Source organism: Dicentrarchus labrax, unplaced genomic scaffold (assembly GCF_905237075.1).
Source record: "Dicentrarchus labrax unplaced genomic scaffold, dlabrax2021, whole genome shotgun sequence".
NCBI classification, from domain to species: domain Eukaryota; kingdom Metazoa; phylum Chordata; class Actinopteri; family Moronidae; genus Dicentrarchus; species Dicentrarchus labrax.
Window position 1 is genome coordinate 344,374 of NW_026136724.1, and position 22,890 is coordinate 367,263.

Below are 22,890 nucleotides of genomic sequence, written 5' to 3' on the forward strand. Positions count from 1 at the left end.
TGTCTTTCTGTATTGATTGATTATTGATCAGTAATGAAGATGATCAGCTGTAGACACACTCTGTCAGCTCAGTGACCTGTGTTTAACTGTCTCACCCTCTCTCTCTCTGTCTGTCTGTCTGTCTGTCAGTCCTCTCAGTGGTTCGAGAGGAGGATTGTGGGAGTGTGTGAGCGGATGATGAGAGGAGGACGGTGGGGAGGAGGAGGAGGAGGAGGAGGAGGAGGAGAGAGGCTTCATCACTCTGTGCGTCACCGTGGGATGACGCTACTCCATCTGGCTGCTGCACAGGGATACACTCACCTGATACACACTCTGATCCACTGGAGGTACACACACACTCTCTCACACACACACACACACACACACACTCTCTCTCACACTCACTCACTCTCTCTCTTTCTTTCTCTCTTTCTCTCTCTCTCTCTCTCTCTCACACTCACACACACACTCACACTCACACACACACACACACACACACTTTGACTGCAGGTGTTTGTTTGTTGTAGGAGTGTAAACAGCGACAGTTTGGACTTGGAGCAGGAAGTCGATCCTCTCAACATTGACCACTTCTCTTGCACCCCGCTGGTAAACCAACCACACACACACACACACACACACACACACACACACACACACACACAAAAAACACACAGGCTCTGATTGACTCACTTCAATCATCAGTTAATCTCAAGGTAACCATAGCAACAATACAGGTGCCTCCGGCGCACTCTTAACTGTCTCCAGGATCCCTTGAACCTCCTCAAGAGTCCCAGAGATCTTCCCAGAGGTCCACGAGGAGGCTCTCAGTGAGGGTATCAGAGGTACTTGAGGAAGTTCTACAGACTCTTGGAAAGGTTCCTGGACTCCTTTAAGGGGGTTCAAGGGTCCCTTAGAGGGTTCAGAAGTCCTTGAGTATCTCAAAGAGTTACGGTGGAGAGGTTCACTGAGTCAGAGAGGTTTGTGAGGATACTCAAATGTCCTTCTTGGGTGTGACCGTCTGTCTGTGTTCCAGATGTGGGCGTGTGCTCTGGGCCACCAGAGGGCAGCAGAGCTCCTGTACGGCTGGAACAGTTCGGCACTGGGGATCCCTGATTCGCTGGGACGGCTGCCGCTCGCCGTGGCTCGCTCCCGAGGACACACCCGCCTCGCCACGGCGCTGGAGGAGCTGCACACGCACACACACATGACACCCAGGGACACGCACACGCCTTCAGCTGACACACACACGCCGGCCACGCCACAACCCCAGCAGCCCCCGTCCCCCCTGTCCACCAGCCCGGACACAGGTAACACACACCTGCTCCAGTCGGCTCACAGTCATGTGATATGATTGTAGCTTTCTGATTGGCTGTCTCCCTTCTCCTCCTCCTTTCAGGTCTGAGCTCCTCCAGCAGCCTCCCCTCCCCCAGCGACCCCTCCTCACCCTCCCCGAGCTCCGCCTACTCCAGCGGACCCGCCCCCTATGGACACCTCCCCCTCCTCCCCATCATCTCCTTCCTCATCCTCTTCCTCGCTGCCCGTCTCCCCTCCCTCCCCCTCCTCCCTCCCCCTCTCTGCCCTCCCTCCTGTGTCTATGTGGGGGGAGGAGCCGAACGTCGGGCTGAGCACAGGTAACACAGGTAACAGTCTGTTAGTTACTGCTTCCTGGTCTGTGTCCATGCACTGATCGTTATTATCAATGATCAATGTCACAGGTTTGAACCCCGGCGGTTCCAGAGACTCTTCTCTTTACCTCATGGACTACGAGAGCGCCTGCTCCTCCTCCCCCGGACACACACACAGTTACCTGCACGCGGCAGGCGGGCGGCGGCCGCACATGGCAACAACGCTGGCAGAGCAGCTGCTGAGCTACAGCGAGAATGCAGAGAACGAAGGCGAGGAGGAGGAGTACCTGGAGGAGGAGGTGCTGCAGGTACACACACTGAACACACACGTTACTGTTGTCAGGGCAACGGCTCGTACAGGTTATGTTAACCAATCGGTGACTTTAACAAGAGTTAGTTCCCACAGTTGAGACTTGTTGGATTCACTGAACACACTCATCATATATTCAGTAACCACAGTAACCTGTCGCTATGGTTACCTTCCCCACACAACAGGTTGACATGGCAACGCTGGCAGAGCAAATCATTGAGGCGACCCCGGAGCGAATCAAACAGGAGGACTTCCCCAGGGGGGCGGAGTCTCCGCTCAGAGAGAGGCGGGACAACCCGGCCATACAGGACACCTGGCTGGCTACCTACTTGGACACGGTCGACGCCCACACACACTCCCCGCCCAGGTAAGCTCCGCCCACACACACAAACTGTGGTCCAGAGCATCATGCTATGCATCATGGGTATTATGACAAGGCAAAGGCACAAGTATGACTACATATGTGTGTGCACCTGCAGGCGGGTGTGCCCCCCCTCGCCCCTCAGTGCTCTCGCCCTCCAGAGGCTCCGCCCCCCGTCCTCTGCGGCGTGGGCGGAGTTCCTGAACGCTTCGGCCAATGGGAAGATGGAGAGAGACTTTGCCCTGCTGACGCTGACAGACGGAGAGCAGAGGGAGCTGTACGAGGCCGCCAGGATCATCCAGAACGCCTTCAGGAGATACAAGGTACACACTGGAGTACGCTAGTAATGAGGAGTAATGAGAGTTAATGAGGAATAATGAGAGTTAATGAGAGTTAATGAGAGTTAATGAGGATTAATGAGAGTTAATGAGGAATAATGAGGATCAATGAGGATTAATGAGGATTAATGAGAGTTAATGAGGATTAATGAGAGTTAATGAGAGTTAATGAGGATCAATGAGAGTTAATGAGGAATAATGAGGATCAATGAGGATCAATGAGGATTAATGAGGGTTAATGAGGATCAATGAGAGTTAATGAGAGTTAATGAGAGTTAATGAGGATTAATGAGAGTTAATGAGAGTTAATGAGGATCAATGAGAGTTAATGAGGATTAATGAGGAATAATGAGGATCAATGAGAGTTAATGATGGTTAATGAGAGTTAATGAGGATTAATGAGGATTAATGAGAGTTAATGAGGATTAATGAGGAATAATGAGAGTTAATGAGGATTAATGAGGAGTAATGAGAGTTAATGAGGATTAATGAGAGTTAATGAGGATTAATGAGAGTTAATGAGGAATAATGAGGATCAATGAGGATTAATGAGGGTTAATGAGGATTAATGAGGATTAATGAGAGTTAATGAGAGTTAATGAGAGTTAATGAGAGTTAATGAGGATCAATGAGAGTTAATGAGGATTAATGAGGATCAATGAGGATCAATGAGAGTTAATGATGGTTAATGAGGATTAATGAGAGTTAATGAGAGTTAATGAGGGTTAATGAGAGTTAATGAGAGTTAATGAGGATTAATGAGGAATAATGAGGATCAATGAGGATCAATGAGAGTTAATGAGGATTAATGAGAGTTAATGAGGGTTAATGAGAGTTAATGAGGATTAATGAGGAATAATGAGGATCAATGAGGATTAATGAGGGTTAATGAGGATCAATGAGAGTTAATGAGGATTAATGAGAGTTAATGAGGATTAATGAGGGTTAATGAGGAATAATGAGGATCAATGAGAGTTAATGAGGATCAATGAGAGTTAATGAGGGTTAATGAGAGTTAATGAGGATCAATGAGAGTTAATGAGGATTAATGAGGATCAATGAGAGTTAATGAGGATCAATGAGAGTTAATGAGGATCAATGAGAGTTAATGAGGATCAATGAGAGTTAATGAGGATTAATGAGAGTTAATGAGGATCAATGAGGATCAATGAGAGTTAATGAGGATTAATGAGGATCAATGAGAGTTAATGAGGATTAATGAGGGTTATATGTTGACACCACCACCCTGGAAAGTGACAAAGACACCTCGAAATCACATGATCACCATCATAAAACAGCAGGATTATATTTTGAAAGTATAGTTACACAATATAGTTCTGTTGTCAGTTTTTTTAAACATGTTCAATCAAACTTGGTGTAAAAGCTGCTCAGGAATCTGGAATCAAATGAAACAGGATGTTTTATAAAAATGAAGCTTGTTATTTCTTTTGTTGTTTGAGACGGAGGTTAAACTGATGTCACGCTGCCCCCCGGTGGCCAAAGAGGGTTTGTTCATACGGACTCATGTAATGTGTATAAGCTGGAGTTTGCTGTGTCTGTCTGCAGGGTCGGAGGTTAAAGGAGCAGCAGGACATGGCTGCAGCCGTCATACAGAGGTGTTACAGGAAGTACAAACAGGTGTGTGTTACTGTGTGTGTGTGTGTGTGTGTGTGTGTGTGTGTGTGTGTGTGTGTGTGTGTGTGTGTGTGTGTGTGATTGTTTGTGAGCTTCACTAACACTGAACTAACCTGCTGTGTCTCTTCACCATGTCTCTCTCTCTCTCTCTCTCTCTCTCTCTCTCTCTCTCCTCTCTCTTTTTGGCTAGCTAACATGGATAGCTCTGAAGGTAATACGGCTGACAGTAGATGTAGATGTGTAGTCAGAGTGTGTGTGTGTGTGTGTGTGTGTGTAAATTGTGTGTGTGTGTGTGTAAAAGTAGTTAACCTGGTTTATATAAAGTTAATTTCAGCCGAGTGCTGCTGTTTATTGTGACCCCTGAATGCAGCACAATTACCTTCAGGTTCCGTGTTGTGTTCACTGACACTGAGGAGGAATCAACCTCCCTTCTCCACCAACGTTCATCAGGCTTTTATTTTAGCTGCTGTTAGCTCGGCTGACTCGGCCTCGTTAGTCAGTCATCAAACTGTCCTCTGACGGCATCAGACGCTTTATTTGGACCCTGTTTGACTTTGTTGTTCACTGGCTGGGTTTCCCACACATCCTGGAAAACCTGGAAAGGGATTAAATATCCTGGAAATAATCGATGTTGTCCTGTAACATTTGAATTGTATTTTAGCCGCTCACGCAGATTACGTAAACCTTCTTGTCGTCTTCTGTTTCTGACGGCGTCACTAACGGTGCACTCTGTGTCCTGCAGTACGCTCTGTATAAGAAGATGACCCAGGCAGCCATCCTGATCCAGTCCAAGTTCAGGTCTTACTACGAGCAGAAGCGTTTCCAGCAGAGCCGGCGTGCGGCGGTCCTCATCCAGCAGTACTACCGCAGCTACAAGGAGTACGAGAGGCTCAAACAGGCCCCGAGGGGCGCCGCCAGCCACAACCCCAAGATCAAGTAAGAGCTGGACTGACAGTCGTCAGCACCGTAGCACAGTGTGAGGTTCAGGTCTGCTGCCACTGCCTCCTCCAGCAGTGCTCACACAGACCGGGTTCACTACAGGAATGAGGTCTATAGTTATCACCTCTTTCATTAATGCCTCGTCTTTAAGCTCTTTACGTGGACGTGGACAGAGTTCAGTGCTGACTGCTGAATAAATACCAATAATCACTGACAGCAGATATTGACGATTGATCCTTCGCCCATCAGGGGGTCGTTTTTGACGAAGAAACAGGACCAGGCAGCGAGGAAGATCATGAGGTTCCTGAGACGCTGCAGACACAGGTAACACACGCTCTACAGGTGGTTGTCATGGAAACCGCTGACTAATGGCACCATCCATTAAACGACTCGTCTAATGTTGCGTTCCCAGTGAAAGTGAAGCTCGTATTGTCCCTTTAATCTGGTTTATAAGCAGTTTGAGCCTAAAATAATAATATAAACAGATCGAAATGATGCTGAACTTTTAAAATGCTTGTTTTCTGAATGGACTTTGGTTGATTGGGGCTATGCTACGTTAGCTCACAGTAAAGTACACATATTTTCCAGTAGTGTTGACCAGTAGATTAATAACGTTTAATAAGTGTAAAGTGTCGTCGTTGTTCCTCTGCAGGATTAAAGAGCTGAAGCAGACGAGGGAGCTGGAGAGGAGAGGACTGACCACTTAAACCACCTCCTCCCTCCTTTCTCCTCCAGCAGAGAGGAGGAGACACCAACGACTGACTGAGAGAAGAGCAGAGTGACGGAGAGATGCCTTACCCCATGCCAACTCTTTTCTTCTTCTATGGATCTATCTGTCTGTCTGTCTGTCTGTCTCTCCTGGTTGAATGTAGCTGTCTGTCTGCAGCTTTAAGAGCTTCATTGACAGAGCTCTGTCAGTACAGAGTGCGTCCAGTTAAACACTACACTGAACCACTGTTTACATTCTCACTGAGATAACCCCGAGCTTCAGCTGCAGATGCATGCTGGGATACCTGTATCCTCCATTAAAGGTTGTTCAGCTGTGTGGACAATCTCTCCTAGGAGGCAGCGCTCGGGGCACAACCAGCCCGGGAGCTCCTCCGTCAGCCTGTCCCCTCCTCCCACGATTCACTGCTGTCCTCCTGCGAAGGTCGGGGGTCGAGGGTCACAGGACGCTGCGTTTGAGGGTCAGCAGACTGTAGGAAAGTCAGACGCTGTGTCAGATTGTGGAGTTGAAAATGTACATGATTTTAACAAAGCTACTATAAATATATTTAAACACAATCACATCTATAAACATATATATATAAATATATATATATATTCTAATGTTGACTTTATAGAGGCTATGGATGTTTTTATTTATTACAGCATGAACTGTTAATGTGACTGTATGAGTGTGTGTGTGTGTGTGTGTGTGTGTGTGTGTGTGCGTGTGTGCGCGCGTGTGTGTGTGTGTGTACGTACTGCGCAGACTGTAAGGTCGAGTCTTAAGGAACCCACCTGACCTCTGACCTCTGACAAAACAAAGACGGTCCGTTCTAAAAATGTAACATTGTGCAGTTTTAACCGTAACAGCTGAGATCAGGAGGACAATAACAACAATAACAACAACAACAATAACAACAACAACAATAAAACAATAATAATAATAATAATAATAATAATAATAATAATCTTTGTTTCACAATAATAAATAAAATCACGTTTGTTAAAATACCTCCTGCACTGCCAACCTGCCTGTCGGGTATCAGCGAGTACGAGTTCGGTGCACTGACCCGTTATTGGCCCTGCTCTGATGTAACCATGGTAACAATAGCTAACGATGGAGATGTAAAACAGTGACGTGGTGACGTGGCTCTGACCCGTTCTCTGAATGAGTCAGCACCAGACCAGAACCAGGTCACTTTATTGGTACCGAGGAACCAAACATAAAGAAGATTAAAGTGCAAATAGAGTAAACAATAATTAATAAATAATAAATAAATGCAGATTAAACAACTCATTAATCTAAAGCTGGTTTATACTTTGTTCTGTAGACCTCTGCCCAGAGTAAAGCAGTTCCCAGAGCAGACGGAGGTCGTCCTTTAAACTGGACCTGGTTCTGACGGTCCACTGTCCCGTCGACCTCTACGACCTTTAACACCCGAACTAACAGAGACGGCGAGTTCTGGGCGGTCGGTCCGTTCTTCACGGTTCTGACGATGTCGATAATAAATAGATTTAATTTGTATCATTATTTATTTTTGTATCAGATCTGTGTCATTATATAAATATATTAAAATATTGATCCTTCCATCGTAATCAATACTAATATGTGAATATCGGTTGTTCATTAATCAGTCGGGATAAACCAACCTGATGATGTCACAGGTCAGAGGTCACTGCGGGGGTTCCCATCAAACCCTATTTTAGAACGTCAGGAAACGTTTCAGGACAACGGCGGCGGACGAATGCAGCCGCTCTGCTGCTGGAGGGGTTCCCGCCATCGTTCCCGCCAACGTTCCCGCCAACGTTCCCCTCAACGTTCCCATCAACGTTCCCAGTTCCCGTCAACCTGTTTTTTTTTTTTTTTAAAGCTTTTCTTAGGCAGAGACTGAAAGCTGTTGTCACGGCAACCACAGCGTCTAGGACCGAGCATGAGCTTCTGTTTATAACGAGTTTGTCTTTGGCTGAAATAATAAATCTTCCTCCTCTTGCCCCCCTCCCCCCTCCTCTTCCTCCCCCCCTCCTCTTCCTCCCCCCCTCCTCTTCCTCGCTGTTTGCATGAGTTTGTATTTAATTGTTCAACATTTCAAATGAAATTAATTATTCTACAAGTCAGAGGAATAAATCAGCTGTTTGCTATTTGTGTTGGTCCCGCTTCTGTTTCCTGCAACCAGAACCACCAACACAGAACCACCAACCAGAACCAGAACCACCAACCAGAACCAGAACCACCAACAAAACAGAACCACCACACAAAGAACCACCAACCAGAACCAGAACCACCAACACACAACCAGAACCACCAACACAGAACCAGAACCACCACACACAACCAGAACCACCAACACAGAACCAGAACCACCACACAGAACCACCAACCAGAACCAGAACCACCACACAGAACCACAACCACCAACCAGAACCAGAACCACCACACAGAACCAGAACCACCACACACAACCAGAACCACCACACACAACCAGAACCACCAACACAGAACCAGAACCACCACACAGAACCACCACACAGAACCAGAACCACCACACACAACCACCAACCAGAACCAGAACCACCACACACAACCAGAACCACCACACACAACCAGAACCACCACACAGAACCACCAACCAGAACCAGAACCACCACACAGAACCACCAACACAGAACCAGAACCACCACACACAACCAGAACCACCACACAGAACCACCAACCAGAACCAGAACCACCACACACAACCAGAACCACCAACACAGAACCACCAACCAGAACCAGAACCACCACACACAACCAGAACCACCACACAGAACCACCAACCAGAACCAGAACCAGACCTAAACTCCATTATTTTAATGTAAACTGGGTTTTGGTCGTCGGTCTGAGTGTTTAGTAAAGTAATGTAACTATTAGTGTAACTAGTTACTGTTGTCAGGGAGTAATGAGTAATAGATTACATTTTACAGTAACTGAGTCCACAGTGATAAACAGCCTTAGCAACAGTAACCAGGGGGCGGGGCTTAGTGGACCCACGAGACGTTGTGTTATCGCGAGAACAGGAACCGGATGTGGTCCGAACCAGATCCTGCAGGGCTCTTAAATCCCGGCCGAAGCTCCGAGGACACAGACCAGAACCAGAACCAGAACCAGTACCAGTACCAGATCCAGGACCAGTACAGGAGCGGAATGGAGGAGAACCAGGACCCGGAGCAGCGGAGCGGACAGACTGCAGACTCGTCCTCTGATTCTGATCCGGATCCGGATCCCACCGGAGTCCAGGTCGGTGCTCATGACGTCCCGACCTCCCGGGGGTCCAGGGTTCGGGCCCAGGGTTCGGGTTGATGTGGTTTTTATTCCTGTTGTAACTTTTATCTCTGTGATTTCCCGCGCTGCGTGTGTTCTCGCGATATCTCGGAGAACAACGTGATCAATATCCGGTTGAACAGGTGACGTCAGACCCCGCAGGTAAAACCGGTCAACGGCTCAAATCCACATCCGGGTTCATTAGAGGGGAGATTGGACTTTATGGATTCCAATAGCATTACTGATCGACTTTATTGATCCTGTCTGTACAGCAGCTCAGATACAAACTGATACTCATACAATCTATTGGTTATTGATTGATGATCAGCTGGGACTGCGTTTAACTGCACTGATTGTTATTATCAGGTGAATGAAAACATATCACATACATTTATAGAATATATTTATATATAATATATACTTTATATAATATCAATATATAATATATACTTTATATAATATTTATATTTAATATATACATTATATAATATTTATATTTAATATATACTTTATATAATATTTATATTTAATATATACTTTATATAATATTTATATTTAATATATACTTTATATAATATTTATATATAATATATACTTTATATAATATATATATTTAATATATACATTATATAAAGTTATATATAATATATACTTTATATATACTTTATATAATATATATATATAATATATACTTTATATAATATTTACATATAATATATACTTTATATAAATGTCATATTAATACTCACATTCCTCGACGTACTGGCCGAGGAGGTGGAGTAGCAGCCATATATGATTCGAGCGTTTTAATGGACCCTAAACCTAAACTAAATTATAATTCATTTGAAAGCCTTGTTCTTAGTCTTTCTCACCCATTGTTGAGTTAAAACTCAGGAAAAGAGCAGCTGTCTGTCTCTCTCTCTCTCTCTCTCTCTCTCTCTCTCTCTCTCTCTCTCTCTCCCTCTCTCTCACCCCAACTGGTCGAGACAGACGACCACCCACCTAGAGCCGGAGGATCTGTCCTAGGTTTCTGCCTTTTAACAGGCAGTGTTTCCTTGCCCTTGTCTCCAAGGTCTTGCTCATGGTGGTACTGTTGGGTCTCTGTAATTAATGTTAAAGAGTTCGGTCTAGACCTGCTCTATTTGAAAAGTGTCCTGAGATAACTTCTGTTATGAATTGGCGCTATACAAATAAAATTGAATTGAAATTTAAATTCAATTCAATTGAATATATATATATATATATATTATATAAAAAAAAAAAAAAAAAAAAAAAATATATTATATATATATATATATATATAATGTTTGTTTAAAAGCTAAATATCCGTTGTGTGCAGTGACATTCTTCTTCATTGGTGTGTTTTTGGGTGCAGCACTGTTAATTAATTGTTAATGTAAAACAAAGGAAATGTGTCAGATTGCATCATATCCACTGAAATGTCCCTGAATCGTCTCTGATGAACAAACAATATTATTTTGGAGTCATTAAGGGAACTAGTATCAGACTTTTCTTATGAGACGCTAAATAAAATGTGGAGATATTATAGATGAGATTCATTAACATCCCACTCACTCTTTCTCTGTCTGTTGCTATAGAAACAGAGCGGAGGTCAATGCGGTGATAAATCCACGTCATTAAGGAATCAAAAGAGACGCAACGCTGCAGGGAAACCATACAGCTGTGACCAGTGTGGGAAAACGTTCCAACGTAAGAATCACCTAAAAACCCACCAGAGTGTTCACACTCTAGCGAAACCACACATCTGTGACCTGTGTGGGAAAGGTTTCTCTAGAGCCGGTACCTTAAGAATCCACCGACGCATTCACACCGAAGAGAAACCGTACAACTGCGACCAGTGTGGGGCCGCCTTCGCACACAAACTTCACTTCATTGTCCACCAGCGCACGCACACCGGGGAGAAACCGTACGCCTGTGACCAGTGCCCGAAAGCCTTCAGTACGTCAAGTGACCTTAAGAAGCACCGAAGCATTCACTCTGGAGAGAAACGGTACAGATGTGATGTGTGCGAAATGGCGTTCACGAGGCGAAGCACCCTCATACGCCACCAACGCATTCACACTGGAGAGAAACCCTACTGGTGTGATCTGTGCGGGAAAATGTTTGCTCGAGGGAGTATCCTCGAAGCCCACCGTCGTCTTCACACTGGAGAGAAACCGTACTGGTGCGAACAATGTGACAAAACATTTACGAACAACAGTTCCCTTAAATACCACGAACGCATTCACACCACCTCGCTCTGATTCTGATTCCTTTAACTACACAAACATTGCAGCTGTTTTTAAATTACTAGGGTAAGACACGTCTTTAACTTTAGTTTCAGAGTTTCCTCTTGAGGTTTTCTAACTGATATTAGTGCTTTTACTTCAGTAGAGGGTCTGATTGTGCTGCACCCACAGCCTAACTACACTGTGTGAAACCAGCTGAGCCTTAAAGGAATGTGAGTGTCCAATAAACGCTGACTGTGAATTACATGACCATTTATAAGCGAGTGCTGTCTTGTACTGTCAATAAAAACTGTAAGATTATCTCTTAAAACGAGTGTTTTTAGCTGAGCGTAGGAGCAAACTGCAGGTGATGCAAATTTCTGTATTTATTAAATGCTTCCCCTCAGACGGACACAATGAAGAATTCAGAAATATTTTTTAATGAAACTGGGTAAGTGATTTTTTTTTTTTACAGCATCGTTATTTTAGCTTTTCTTGTTTTCTGGAGTTATTTTATATTTTTGTGGAAATTTTGATTTCAGGACTGTTTAGTTTCTTTGTGTTTTATGTCTTCTAACATGTTGAGCGTCTTGGAAATTTATTAAAATGAGCAAATATCTCAGCGATCTTTTGACCGTCCAGTCTGTTTTCTTTCTGGAGCTGTGAGCAGAATTCTCACAAAAGCCCAGTGAAAAAATGTCTTGTTGTGGTTGATAAATACACAAAGCAATGTTAACTGTACGTGTAACAAAGAGTTTCTACTGCTAAAGGGTGAGAACATGTTTTTTATTTAAAGTAAAACTCTACTTAATTTGTTACATTTGGTCAAAATCATGTTCCAGTCAGATGGAAACTTGTTGTAAACTGTCGTCTGTTCACTGGAGAGTACTCAGCAGGAAGTGTCTCATAAACTATAACATAAAATACTAGACCTACCAGTAAATAAATTATAGGACAGTTTGTCAGCCAGTGCTGTCCTGTATTGTCAAGAAAACTCCTGGAAAATGATTTCTTAAAAAGAGTGGGAATCCATTAAAATGTTAACCCATGTCTGGTTGTAAGACGGCTTTACCGAATACCGTCAGCAACAACAGTCCGAGTTCTCTCTGTGAGAACCAGTGGAACCAGTTCAGTGTGGCGTCTTCTAGACTGTAAATAAAGGAGTATTTTATGTTAGTGAATCTTCTCAGCCGTTCACTGACTAAAGAATCCAAACTCTTCAAACAGACAGTCTGTACTGAAGCTGAATGATGTTCATGCTGTTTATAGTCTGCGGTTGAGGTTTACTTTGTTTGTTCTTTATCAGCACTGAAGAGAGGTTTGTATCGGTTAGCCACAACCAACCAGAACAAGTCAAAGTTTCCATCAGACAGCTTTGTGAAACCTACAGAACCACAGCAGAACAACAAGAATAAAGTTTATTGATCCAAAAACAGAAATATTAACAACAGCAATATGCTTACATTAAATATAAAACAGCTGATAGTTATTATTAGATTCTGTTCAGAAATAGAAGAATGACAGTTTAACATAATGAGTAATATCTTGTTCTTGTGCATCCTGCTGAAATACTTTTAAAACTTAAATATAATATAAATATAATAATAATAACTTTTTTTTTTTGCACCAAAAAACACAAATAAAGAATACATAAATGTGAGTTGTTTGTCTGTTTGTAGCTGCATGAGTCTAATTATACTTTAAAGATAACACAATGAAAGTAATGGAAGTACTGGGAGTCTGTGGGGACCAGTTAGAGGCCAGCTGGACATCAGTGGTTGGACTGGTTGAAGGTGTGAAGGTCTACCTCAGTGAAGAGTAGACGACCTCTGGCTCTGCTGGAAACTCTGAACACAAACAAACAAACTCAATGAGAAACAACACACAACAACTTCTACCCTGACGAGCTCTCAGGAACTGCTGACTGCTGTCAAACTCCAGATTCAATCAGGTTGCATTAATATTGAATGAATGTTTAACATAATAAAGACTTTAGTGAAACATCTGTAGTGCTGTCCAATTACAACCTATCAACCATATGTGTATAGTTTTCTTACAGCCCTCAACCCCCCCGTGAAGCTTTGGTGACCCCCAGGTTGGGACCCACTGTTACAATGTGAACCTGGTTTATAGATCCTTGTGTCTTTCATTACTATCACCCATATCTCTTTAAAGGAATCGTTCAACATGGTGGGGAATGATCTTATCCTCTTTCTTTATGAGAGTGAGATGAGAACATTGATATCAGTCTAATGTCTGTGTGTTCAGTATGGAGCTGAAGTCAGGACATTGTTAGCCTAGCTTAGCATAAAGACTGGCAGCAGGGGCAAACAGCTAGCCTAGCTCTGTCCAGCATTCATAGATAAAGAGCAGCGGTACCTCTCATCCTGTTTGTTGTGATGCCTTAAAGACTCCTCTCACTGCGGAGTAAACTGCAACTGAATCAGTGTCTGGAAAACAACATCAGAATCAGAATCAGAAATACTTTAATAATCCATAGCTGCCAACTTTTCAAAAAACCTTGGAGTGAGATTTTGTTGGGGCTGACCAAAATGATGCAGCCACACAAGTTGGTGGCTCAGATATCAGAGAATTGGAATTCATTTGATGTTGTACCAATATTGTACCCTGCATTCTGGTGGTTTGTGGGGAGGCCCAAAGCCGCTGATAGGGGCAGCCTACTGGAGATGGACAATATTGGTTACATTCTGAGAAGCAGACATAGCTGAAGGTTAACCCCCAGGACATTTTGGATTAAGTAGATGTGATGTGATTTTTGGGTGGTCTGCTAAAGATGTGCAATACCTGAACTTATTCTGATTCATGTTCGGCATCATGACTTGTAGGGCCTTCTAGACTTGAGCTGAACATTCAACCAGAAAACTATTGTTGTGCCTAAATGACTGCCTGTATCACAATAAAGCCTTATTCATAGACCAGTGTTTAAGATTTGACCTAGGTACCTGTAGGTTGATTGATATTTTGATTAGAATGGTGTTAAACTGTGAGTAAATAAACAATGCAATGAGCTGATATTTGAGCATGCAGTATACCACAAGGTTAACAATGTGCTCTCCTGCTGCTTGTTATGACAGCTTTCATTTTTAGAAATTGGATGTGTGGCGTGAGTGCGTGTGGAAACAGGCAAAACCGTGTGTCACACGGCGAAAGCGTGAGAGTTGGCAGCTCTGAATAATCCCAGGGGGAAATTATTTTTGTCACAAACTCCAGATATACAAATGTAACCCACAGGATGTGCTGAAGCCTCCCTACACACCCAGAGACTCTGAGTTGTGTTTATGGTTGTGATAGGATGCTTGCGTGGGGAGAGAAGAGAAGCACTGGAGACAGGAGTTCTGGATTGTGGCTGAGACCTGGAGACACACATTGACAGCTTTCACCTCTGGTCCTCTACACTGGCTGCTGGCTCCGTCACCCTTACAGGACAATGAATGAAAACATTTTTTTATAGTTTTTCTTAAAAACTATATTCTAGTGCAAATAAACAAATATATTGTGTCAAAATAATACTCTACAACTAAAAATGATAAATTACAGGAAGTGTAAATTAAATAAGGCACTCTATAAACATATGACTTCATAAAAATAAATTAAATGACTTAAAACAGCAAACTGAAAGAATAATGCTTCATCCTGCACTATTTCTCTGAACAGGTGCTCCACTCACGCACAGCAAGCTAGCCAACATTACAGCCAAAGTTTTCAAAGAAAATACAAGTGTTCGCTTCTCAAACCCTCACCGAAATGTAAACTAACATATAAATTAACACATTAGATCAGTGGTTCTCAACCGGTGGGGCGCGCCCCACTCTCCCGGGGGCGCGAGTAGGCTACAGGATGGGAGGAAAAAAAATCTGATGTTACCGGAGACTTTTGTGGTGTTTGGAGACTGACGTGAAAGCACGTATCACTCTGCAGTTACTGTGCTCAACGAGCAGCGGGTGCTGCCGTGAGCCCCTCCCCGGTCCAAAGCACTCACAGACGGTCAGTCTCTGTAACCTCGCGCAGCAGCCTGCAGTCAGAGCAAAGAGGAGACACACACACACACACACACACACACACACACACACACACACACACCACTCCGCGTCCAGGCTGCAAATGAATCGCGCATGCGCATGGCCGCCGCCGTTCCCGCCCTGGCTCACAGAGCGGGGTTTAAATGTAAATGTTTCTCCAATGTTAGCTCCATTCACTCTCGTCTAGTCTCTTGCCAAGTTCGCTTGTGCCAGCTCTCACTACTCTATCTACTCTATCTATTATCAATCTCTATCATCTTATACTCCAAAACCCAACAGTTTTTTTAAAGACTAATCCCACAAACAGTCTTTTTAAAGATTATCCCCATCTCAGTTATTTTTATGTTTTTAAGTTTATTTTTTAACTGCTAGGCAGTGCACTTAGCTAACCACCCCTCTGTCTTTTTCACCGTGTTGCAACACACACACACACACTCACTCACTCACTGACAAAGGACTACAATCGTCAAGTCTTAAAATAAAATCTGCATTGCCTGTAAAATCGTTATTTTGTTTGTTATTAATTTTGTTTTGTTTGTATTAAAGATCGTGCCTAAGTCCCAACTGATTAGCCCCCGATACTAGTCTCTCAACATAGTCACACACACACACACACACACACACACACACATCGTTACATCATAGCCTAAACTTTATTGAAATCACAACTAATCCACATCCAAATTATTTCAAAACCAACACAAATGGAGAGATTTCTAGTGAGGACCAACAAGACAACCGACGCACCACCAGCTGCAAAAAAGCTTCGAAGGTACGATGAAGCATACCTGCAGTTTGGGTTTACAGTCACAGCCGATCTGAGACCTCAGTGTGTTGTGTGTGCCGAGGTGCTGGCAAACGACAGCATGAAGCCCTGTAAACTAAAAAGGCACCTCGAAACAAAGCATGCTGGCATTTAGGATAAACCAGCTGAATATTTTAAAAGAAAGCTTGATGGCCTCCATCAGCAACAGGCAGCCATGTCAGTGCACAGCACTGTGTCCAAACAGTGTTTGGAGGCGTCGTATGTAGTGGCCAAAAGAATAGCCAAACTGGGTAAACCGCATACAATTGCCGAGACTCTCATTTTGCCGGCTGCGCAAGACGTGTGCAGAATAATGATAGGAGATAGTGCAGCAGCCAAACTCAATGCAGTACCACTGTCCAATGACACAGTCGCTAGGAGAATTTCAGACATGTCTAATGATATCAGAGAGCAACTGATTTCATTCATAAAAAAGAGTCCTTACTACGCGCTGCAGCTGGACGAATCCACTGATATTGCTGGGCAGGCACAGCTCCTCACCTATGTCAGGTATCTGCGGGACAAGACGATTGAGGAGGATGTCCTGTTTTGCCGGCCTCTTCAGTCGCACACTACAGGACAAGCCATATTCAATGTCCTTGATGTTTTTATCCCTAAATATGGTTTGGCTTGGGACCGATGCATTGGCCTGTGCACGGATGGTGCGCGGGCAATGACGGGCCGTGAGCTTGGCCTAGCTGCCCGCGTTCAGCAAGTAGCTCCACTTGTGAAATGGACACATTGAATGGTCCATCGCGAAGCACTAGCTGCTAAAAAAATGCTGGTTCTCTTTGACTCCGTGCTGAATCAATCCGTGAAAATGATAAATCTCATCAAATCACGGCCGCTAAACTCTCGCTTGTTTGGGGTCCTCTGCCAGGAGATGGGGTCAGGGCACGAACAGCTGCTTCTGCACACTGAAGTTCGCTGGCTCTCCAGGGGGCGGTTGTTACAGCGGTTGTATGAGCTGCGAGAGGAGTTGAGGTGGTTTTTGACAGAAATCAAATCAGATCTGGCGAAGCATCTGGATGACACTATGTGGCTTGCGTCTCTGTCCTATTTGGTCGATATATTTGACTGTTTGAATGTCCTCAACCTGTCTTTGCAAAGCCGCGAAACTCATATTTTGCTCCTTGCAGACAGAGTGGACGCCTTCACACAAAAACTTGACCTCTGGCATGGCCGCATCAGTCGAGGGAACTGCGACATGTTCCCTAGCCTTGCGGACTATATCACAGATGCAGGCACGTCACACGATTTCTCCTCTCTATTTCAATCAGCATCTGAGCACCTGTCAGAAATGAGAAAACAATTTGCGACGTACTTTAAGGAGGATTATCGCTCTTTTGCGTGGGTTCGAGATCCATTTGTGTGCACAGCAAACGAGCTGTCAATCAATATGCAGGAACAGCTCATTGAGCTGAAGAGTGACAGTAGGCTGAAGGAACTCTTTACCTCCTGCCCTCTTTCGTCATTCTGGGCAGCACTGATGCAGGAATACCCTCAACTCTGTGACGTCACCTTGAAGATTCTCCTCCCTTTCGTGTCGACATATTTGTGTGAGGCAGGATTCTCAAAAATGACTGCACTCAAAACAAAGTACCGCAATCGTGCACAAATCGAGGATGATTTGAGGCTATGTTTATCAGACATTGCTCCAAGAATTGAGGATCTTTGCAAGGCAAAGCAGGCTCAGGTCTCACATTAACATCGCCTACCTGCAAGCTTCTGTCAAAAATGTAGATGATAGGCCTACTATAAGGCCTAGTAATAATAACACTACTAAACACACACTAATAAAGAATAAATTCATATCAGAGGTCTGGTGCCAATTCCCAATTATAGCAATAGCCTAGTAATGATAATAGGCCTACTTATGATAATAATAATACTAATAATAACAATAAAGCATGTAAATTCATATAAGTATATAGCAATAGCCTAGTAATGATAATAGGCCTATACCTACTGCTACTGATGATAATAATAATAATGTGGCCCTAAAAATAATAGCCTAGCCTAGGGCTATCTATCTATCTATCTATCTATCTATCTATGCAAGGTGGTGTAGTGGGGGTGGCGCCGGGAAGGGGGGGGCCCGACTGCAATGAACCAGCTTTGGGGGGGCCCAGCTTGCAAAAGGTTGAGAACCCCTGCATTAGATGAACATAATGACCGGATGGGTGATTTTAGTTAAGATATTTTAGAAGGATGCAGGCCGCCACTAACACTGCTACCTTACAGGACAATGAATGAAAACATTTAACCAAAATGGCGTCCCGCACGGCATGAATAACCCGACTACGGTGTCACATAATGGACAAACTTCAACATTAGCTGTATTCACAGAGCAATAGAGGGTGCAACAGTGTCATCCTTTGGAGTATTTAGGCTGCTACCTTACACAAACAACATATATTAAAAACTATATATATATATCAAAAAAAGATCAAATGTACAGTTTAATAATGTGGAAAAAAGTCCAAAAAATGATTGTCCGTGTTTGAGGTCTGATTACAGAGAGGGGGTGTCTGACTCTCTGAGTGACATGTATGACACATAGTAAAAAAGTTATCAATATCAGTTCTCATGTTTGGCCAATAGCACATAGACAAGGCTTTCTTGAATGTGCACTCAGCACTGTAATGACCAGAACAGGGGTTGCCATGAAGAATGCTCATAGTCTCTGTGATTAGTGTGGTGGGAATCAGTACTTGATACACAACTGGCTGTCCTGGTGCAGTGTGAGCCTTTCGACAGAGTAAGTCATTACACAGCACAAGTTTAGGGAATTGTCACCAGAGTTTTCTTTGAACTTTCCCTTTTACATGTCTGAGGTAAGGACGTTTGTTTTCCTGTACCCATCTGTACACTTCCGAGAGAATGGGGTCAGACAGTTGTTCAGCTACAGTGTCATTTCCTTAACTAGAAAGTGTGTGTTGCAACAATTCCATACCTGTGTGTGACGGTCCCCTGAGTGGCTCTAATGTTTCCTCTTCCTTTTAAGGCAGCAGGTACTTGTGGGTTGGACCAATCGGCATAGCCGGAAGCACCTGGTCCCGGTGTTTCCCAGCTATAAAAGCCCCGCCTCTCTGGCTGACAGGGGCTCTCTTTCTATCTTATTATCATTGCTGGTATTCGGGTAGTTGTGTTTTAACATCCAACATTTACTTTTCATTATACATCACACTCATGCATACACACACTTTCACCACTGAGGTTACTGACAAACACACCTTATCTTCTGTTTAGTTCTTTTTCAGGTTGCATTTAGGTTGTTATGTTTAAATAAATGACTTAGAATTTGTCTTTTCAACTGCGTCTCCTCGTTTTTGTCACGGCTCCAGAGCCAGGTCGTGGAGCTTGAGGCAGTGCATCCAGTTGGACAGGAGAGGAGTTGCTGTCCTGTGAGGGAGACACTGTTTCTTCTGGAACCATAGGGTCCTCTTGTGGGAGGGGGAATCCGTGACATAGCGTCAGCATTTGTATGTTTCTTTCCCTCCTTGTGTATTTTTGTCCATTTATACAAATCCAACTCCAGAGCCCAACGACCACGTCCTGTGGGGTCATGTGTGACATCCAGTTTCCGTAGACTGAGGAGTGGACGATGATCAGTAATGATTGTAAATGGATTAAACTCAAATAGTGTCTGAAGTGTCTGACAGACCAGACAATGGCCTAAAGTTCTTTGTCATATGTGGACCACTTTTTCTCTGTGCGTGTCAGAACATGACTAGCATAAGCTATAACCCGTTCCTTTCCATTTTGAACCTGAGAAAGCACCGCAACAACTGCATAGTTAGAGGCATCCGTACTTAGAATGAATGGCTAATGAAAGTTTGGAAATGCCATTATTGGAGGGGAGCAGAGTGCATCTTTTAATGTCTGAAATGCAGTTGAGCACTCTTCAGTCCATTCAATCGACACATGTTTTTGTGTGAGTCTGAAGAGGATGAGTGATGAATGCATACTTGTGCACAAAACGTCTGTAATAAGAGCACAATCCCAGAAATGCTTGTACATCAGTAGGTGATCTTGGGACAGGCCACTCACATATACGGTGACTGTTGACTGGGTCCAGTGCCAGTCCATCATGTGTCCCATATACTTCACTGCAGATCTGCAAAAGTCACATTTCTTTGAATTTAGTTTCAACCCTGCTTATCTGAATCGTGTAAGAATTTCTGTCAGGTTTTGGATATGATTATCAGAGTCTTGTCCCACGCATGCTTGTCACTAGCCAACGGGACTTTTGTCTTGAAGGATTTCTTCACGTACCGAGGATTGGATTTCCTCTGTGTGACTGAGACATGGCTGAGTGTTGGTGAATCCAGCGCTTTCACTGAACTTTTACTCCATGATTGCTGCTATTTATGATGTCTTATTTATTCTCCTGTACAGCACTTTGGTCAACGTTGGTTGTTTTAAAGTGCTTAACAAATAAAGTTGGAAGTTGGATGCAAATTATGTCATCAAGATAAATGACACACATTGTCCAGTGGAGACCTCTCAAAACAAGTTCCATTAGTCTCTGAAAAGTTGGTGGTGAGTTTTTTAGACCCATGGGCATCACTTTGAATTGGTAGAGACCATCGCCTGTTGTAAATGCAGTTTTGGGTCTGCAGGATCCATTTCAACTTGCCAGTATCCACTTGACATGTCCATGGTGGAAAAAAACTGAGAGCCAGATAATGCATCCAAACTATCATCAACTCTCGGAAGAGGTTGTGCATCAGTGATGGTAACTGAGTTCAGTTTCCTGAAATCAACACAAAATCTGTATGTGCCATCTTTCTTTTTCACCATGACCACTGGGCTGGCCCAGGGGCTTGTACTGTCCTCAATGAGATTCTGAGCTTTAAGCTCCTCCACCTGATGGTGGATTTCTTTTTCATGGCAGGAGAGGTAGGTAGGCTCTTTGTGAGATTGTGTCACAGCTGGTTGTAATTTTGTGTGTAACCAGGCACGTCCTTCCAAAGTCATGTGAGTGTTGACTGAAAACATCAGAGAATGAGCTTAAAGTGTCTTTCAGTTTCTTATTTTGTGCACTTGTGAGGTCAGGGTTTGAAATGTCAGTCAGTACAGTTGGCTTCGACATTACAGGCATCTGAATGTTGACATTACAGACAGAACTTTCCATCACAGTGTACTCATCTTTGCTGTTGCCAGATGTGGCATGAAAAGTGTCTATCTGAGTGCCACAATATAACATGACGTCCTCGCTGGAGGGGTTAGCTACTTTCACATGGATGGAACCTTGTTCAGCTTTTGCTACAGTCCATGCAAAACCGGTAGTTGAATGATTTGTGTAGTGTGGTTCAAACACACCTGCATAGTCATGAGGCACTAGTCCTTTAAGTGGTACATTAGCACATTTAGCAGTGATGACCATCTCTGACATGGCTGGAACTGTAACTGTAGAAGACAGTGTAACATTAGTTAGTTTAGGGACATACTGGTGTGGGCTAACCAGTGATACTTCTTTGTCATCCACTATGAGAGACATGTTCTGGGTGTTTACAATAATTCCATTAGCATCCAGAAAATCCCAGCCCAAAATCAGTGGTTTAGTACAGTTTCTGACAACTTAAAGAACATGTGTCATTGGCTTGAGGGCAATACTTAAATTGACTAAGATTGAACCAACTGAGTCCAGAGGGTCACCCGTGACACTGGTGAGAGGAAGACACTGCTTTACAATTGGCTTTTTGTGGAGAGCAGTTATAGACATCCTAAAATCCTCGCTGATAACTGAAATGTCAGCTCCGGTGTCAACAAAAGCATGCACAAGAGTGTCCTCAATCACAACTGACACATATCTTCTTGACACATCAATCCCAGACAAACTTTCTCTGGTTAAGTCAGTAGGAGAAGCATTACTGTCTGTATGGGCCTGGGCGAAGACAGTAGTTGGCAATTGGCCCTCATTTTCAACTACTTGTTGATATGAGCTCAGATGATCCAGAACAAGTGTAGGAATCCTGTCTGTCATACCGGTGGTTAGGTGAGTATCGATCATAAGAAGATTCTCTATAGGGATATCTGTCTGAGGAATAGTAACAGCTGTGGCCCCGTCCACCATCAGGAGTGGCGCTCCGCTGACGAGATCTGTAGTCTGATGAGCCGCGTTGAGTGCCTTGTTGCTGGCGTTGCACCTCTAGCTGCAACTGCTCAATTCTTTCTGAAAGTGTCTCCAGTGTTCTCTGCATTTTCCGAAAATCATCTGAGGTGGCAGAGTGGACACTGAGAGGAGTTAAAGACCCATGAAGGTGAGTGGGTGCCAAAGGAGGGACAACAGGTGACACAGGTGCCTGAGAAATACATGGCAGAGTGTTTGGTGATGAAAACACCCTGCTGGCATGATGGGTGGTCTCAATCTGCAGTGCTGTAACACCATGTTCATGATATGGTTCAATTAATTAAACCATGATGATATTATATATCATGTTTATACAATATATTATTATATTAATAATATTGTTATTACTATTATTGTTATTATTATGTTATATAATATATAATATTACAATTATTACTATTACTATTGTATAACAATATATAAGATATTATCTATTGTATGTATATCTTCTTGTATAGTCAAGTATCTATTATACATATGCTATA

General features: G+C 43.6%; 3 protein-coding genes across 4 annotated transcripts in view; 2 read left to right on the top strand and 1 right to left on the bottom strand.

The window, feature by feature from the left end:
• The window catches only part of camta2 (calmodulin binding transcription activator 2), a 23,834-nt gene extending 17,307 nt beyond the window's left edge, over positions 1-6,527 (top strand). The window contains 13 exon segments of the mRNA XM_051392630.1: positions 130-326; positions 507-585; positions 1,013-1,286; positions 1,376-1,458; positions 1,460-1,610; positions 1,695-1,912; positions 2,100-2,281; positions 2,394-2,598; positions 4,180-4,251; positions 4,439-4,459; positions 4,991-5,184; positions 5,437-5,511; positions 5,840-6,527. Coding sequence (XP_051248590.1) covers positions 130-326; positions 507-585; positions 1,013-1,286; positions 1,376-1,458; positions 1,460-1,610; positions 1,695-1,912; positions 2,100-2,281; positions 2,394-2,598; positions 4,180-4,251; positions 4,439-4,459; positions 4,991-5,184; positions 5,437-5,511; positions 5,840-5,894 — 1,806 coding nt within the window. The 3' untranslated portion in view covers positions 5,895-6,527.
• On the top strand, positions 6,299-13,422 carry LOC127358994 (zinc finger protein 239). The gene is made up of 3 exons (XM_051392619.1): positions 6,299-6,427; positions 8,650-9,169; positions 10,792-13,422. The coding sequence occupies exons 2-3, from the start codon at positions 8,957-8,959 to the stop codon at positions 11,455-11,457; spliced, it is 879 nt and encodes a 292-aa protein (XP_051248579.1). The 5' UTR covers positions 6,299-6,427; positions 8,650-8,956; the 3' UTR covers positions 11,458-13,422.
• LOC127358984 (uncharacterized) overlaps positions 12,826-22,890 on the bottom strand; it is a 30,063-nt gene continuing 19,998 nt past the window's right edge. For both annotated transcript variants that reach the window (XM_051392604.1, XM_051392603.1), the window contains 4 exons: positions 15,307-22,577; positions 14,672-14,858; positions 13,801-13,871; positions 12,826-13,268 (listed from right to left, as the gene is read on the bottom strand). The gene's annotated coding sequence lies outside the window, so the exon portion shown is untranslated. The remainder of the gene's footprint in view (positions 13,269-13,800; positions 13,872-14,671; positions 14,859-15,306; positions 22,578-22,890) is intronic.

Excerpts from the sequence above, each read along its gene's own strand:
- LOC127358994 (XM_051392619.1), top strand. The coding sequence starts at position 8,957 with ATGTGGTCCGAACCAGATCCTGCAGGGCTCTTAAATCCCGGCCGAAGC. Across the intron at positions 9,170-10,791 it reads CGGATCCCACCGGAGTCCAG|AAACAGAGCGGAGGTCAATG; the intron begins GTCGGTGCTCAT and ends CTGTTGCTATAG.